The sequence below is a fragment of the Tachysurus fulvidraco genome, chromosome 23 (assembly GCF_022655615.1).
Source record: "Tachysurus fulvidraco isolate hzauxx_2018 chromosome 23, HZAU_PFXX_2.0, whole genome shotgun sequence".
NCBI classification, from domain to species: Eukaryota; Metazoa; Chordata; class Actinopteri; order Siluriformes; family Bagridae; genus Tachysurus; species Tachysurus fulvidraco.
In genome coordinates this window covers 21,719,164-21,721,663 of record NC_062540.1, presented here as the reverse complement: position 1 = coordinate 21,721,663, position 2,500 = coordinate 21,719,164, and the positions used below count along the sequence as shown (strand labels likewise).

The 2,500-nt window shown below is 46.6% G+C and overlaps 1 protein-coding gene across 5 annotated transcripts in view; it reads left to right on the top strand.

The window, feature by feature from the left end:
- iqsec1a (IQ motif and Sec7 domain ArfGEF 1a) overlaps positions 1–2,500 on the top strand; it is a 94,658-nt gene that overhangs the window by 5,325 nt on the left and 86,833 nt on the right. For 4 of the 5 annotated variants that reach the window (XM_027159473.2, XM_027159478.2, XM_047807023.1 and 1 more), the window contains exon 3: positions 203–301. The exons of the other annotated variant lie outside the window; for it this stretch is intronic. In XM_027159473.2, the coding sequence (XP_027015274.2) occupies positions 203–301 (99 nt within the window). The remainder of the gene's footprint in view (positions 1–202; positions 302–2,500) is intronic. 5 annotated transcript variants of the gene reach the window in all.

Below are 2,500 nucleotides of genomic sequence, written 5' to 3'. Positions count from 1 at the left end.
CTGATGTCTGTCACTCTGTAGTGTCCATGATGATGTCCGATTTATTCCGAATTATAGACACGTTTAGATATTTGTGATGATGTCTAAATATCATGTCAGTGATGACGTCTATCTTCGAGTACAACAGACATAAATACAGCAGACTGATGATATATCTACTGAGTGTGGTGTTGAACCTTGTTTCTGATCTTGTGCTGGTTAGGAGACACGACTCACTTCCTGTGGAAACCTCCAGCAGCACCATGTCATCGTTATACAGGGGACAGGTGCCGCGTCGTCAGTGGAAATCCGCTTCCTTCAGGTTTGTTCATCTGCTGCTCTGAGCTCTTTCTTGTGTGATGGTGGATTCAGTGGTGTCGTGTGAAGCATTTTAAAACCTTTCTGAATCTCTGACTCTGAATCTCTTTTCCTGATGAACGCTTCCCTCCAGTTGCTCTGTGATTGATAACGAGAGGTTACTGGGTGATTTACCCTGAGAGGAACCTGATGATGGTTATATTCATTATGTCCTAACAGTGATGTGCGGTGAGGTTTGTGTTTGAGAAGCTCTGACTCAGTTGGCTTTGTCTTTTTTTTATTACCGGCGGTTTTGAGAAATTTCTAGGCTCTTATATAAAGAATCTTTACCGTCAGAGCAATAAATATATAAATAAATAAGCGGCCTGCTAGTGGACCAGCACTTGTCAAGGAGAGCAGCAGAAGTACAAGCATAAAGCTGTGGGCTCACACACACCCCCTTCTGTCTGTCAGAGGTACTGCGTTTCTCAGTGCTGCTTCATGTCAGATCAGTGACACTAAACATGTTAGACACACATGTGGGAAATATATTACACAGACCATGGACAGTGTGGATAAATAACTGACTATAAACATTATATTAGTGAAATACAGAGAGACAGCAACAGACACACACTGATTACACACACTGAGTTTGGTTTGTGAGGCTAAAGCTCGTCACTACCTCACATCACGTCTCTCTGCTGTGTTTGAACAGGAAAAAGGCAAATTCATTATTTGTTTTCCACATTTCGTGATGACGTTTGAAGCTGAACCTCACCTGACCTCACCTGACCTCACCTGATCTCACCTGATCTCACCTGACCTCACCTGACCTCACCTGATCTTCCCTGACCTCACCTGACCTCACCTGATCTTCCCTGACCTCACCTGATCTCACCTGACCTTCCCTGATCTCACCTGACCTCACCTGACCTCACCTGATCTCACCTGACCTCACCTGACCTCACCTGATCCCACCTGACCTCACCTGATCTCACCTGAACTCACCTGACCTTCCCTGATCTCACCTGACCTCACCTGATCTTCCCTGACCTCACCTGATCTCACCTGACCTTGCCTGATCTTCCCTGACCTCACCTGATCTCATCTGACCTTCCCTGATCTCATCTGACCTCACCTGACCTCACCTGACCTCACCTGACCTTCCCTGATCTCACCTGACCTCACCTGATCGCACCTGACCTTCCCTGACCTCACCTTATCTCACCTGACCTTCCCTGACCTCACCTGACCTTCCCTGACCTCACCTGACCTCACCTGACCTTCCCTGACCTCACCTGACCTCACCTGACCTTCCCTGACCTCACCTGACCTTCCCTGACCTCACCTGACCTCACCTGACCTTCCCTGACCTCACCTGACCTGAACTCAGTTTGATGCACAGTAAAATCTTTGTGAAGATTCATGAATGAATGAATATTGTAGTTACTGTGTCTTGTAGAGAAGCTGAACACACACCAGAGGCCAAGTGCAACAGTCTTTAAGTGCAAGGACAATTCAGTGAAAAGCTTCATGTGGAGTGTTGAGACGAACGCTGTAGAACCTGGAGGCTGTCAGTGTGCAGTGAGCTCATGTAGTTTTGTCTCCTTCTGAATCCTCCAGACGTTCAGTGGGTCAGAAGAGAAAAAGCACATTAGTCCTTGTGCCGCTCTCCTTTTTACCCTTGTGGAGGCGCTGTGTGCCCCACGTCACTCTCTCCTTAAGGGCTCTGTTCTAATATTTCTCATGCTTTTGCCACCACCAAGCAGCCATTTGCTTTCTATCCACAACACTGAGCACTGAGATTGTGCTGTCTCCTAAACACCCGGTCTGAAGGAGTGGGACGAGTGGAGAAAAGGTGGCACAGGTCTCGCTGTCACAACATCTGGGAATGTGTCATTCCTCCAGCATCAAGGGTTAAGATGACCTGTTTAAATAAAACCTGAAGATTAGAGAGTTCATGAGTTTAACAGTATTACAGGCTGCTTAGGATTTTTTCTGGAATATAAAGTTTCATTTTCTCTTTGCGATAAAAAGTCATGTCTTGTGCCTCGTGTCTCTGCAGCGAGCAGAAGCGTGTAATAGAAACATCAGACTTGCTGTCGCAGGAGCAATTAATCACTGAAATGAGCTCCTGTGAGCGAACGCACTGATTTACTCCTGCTAAGAAGAAGAGAAAGACTGTAGGAAAGAGTGTAGTGGAAAAGAGAGAGACGGAGAG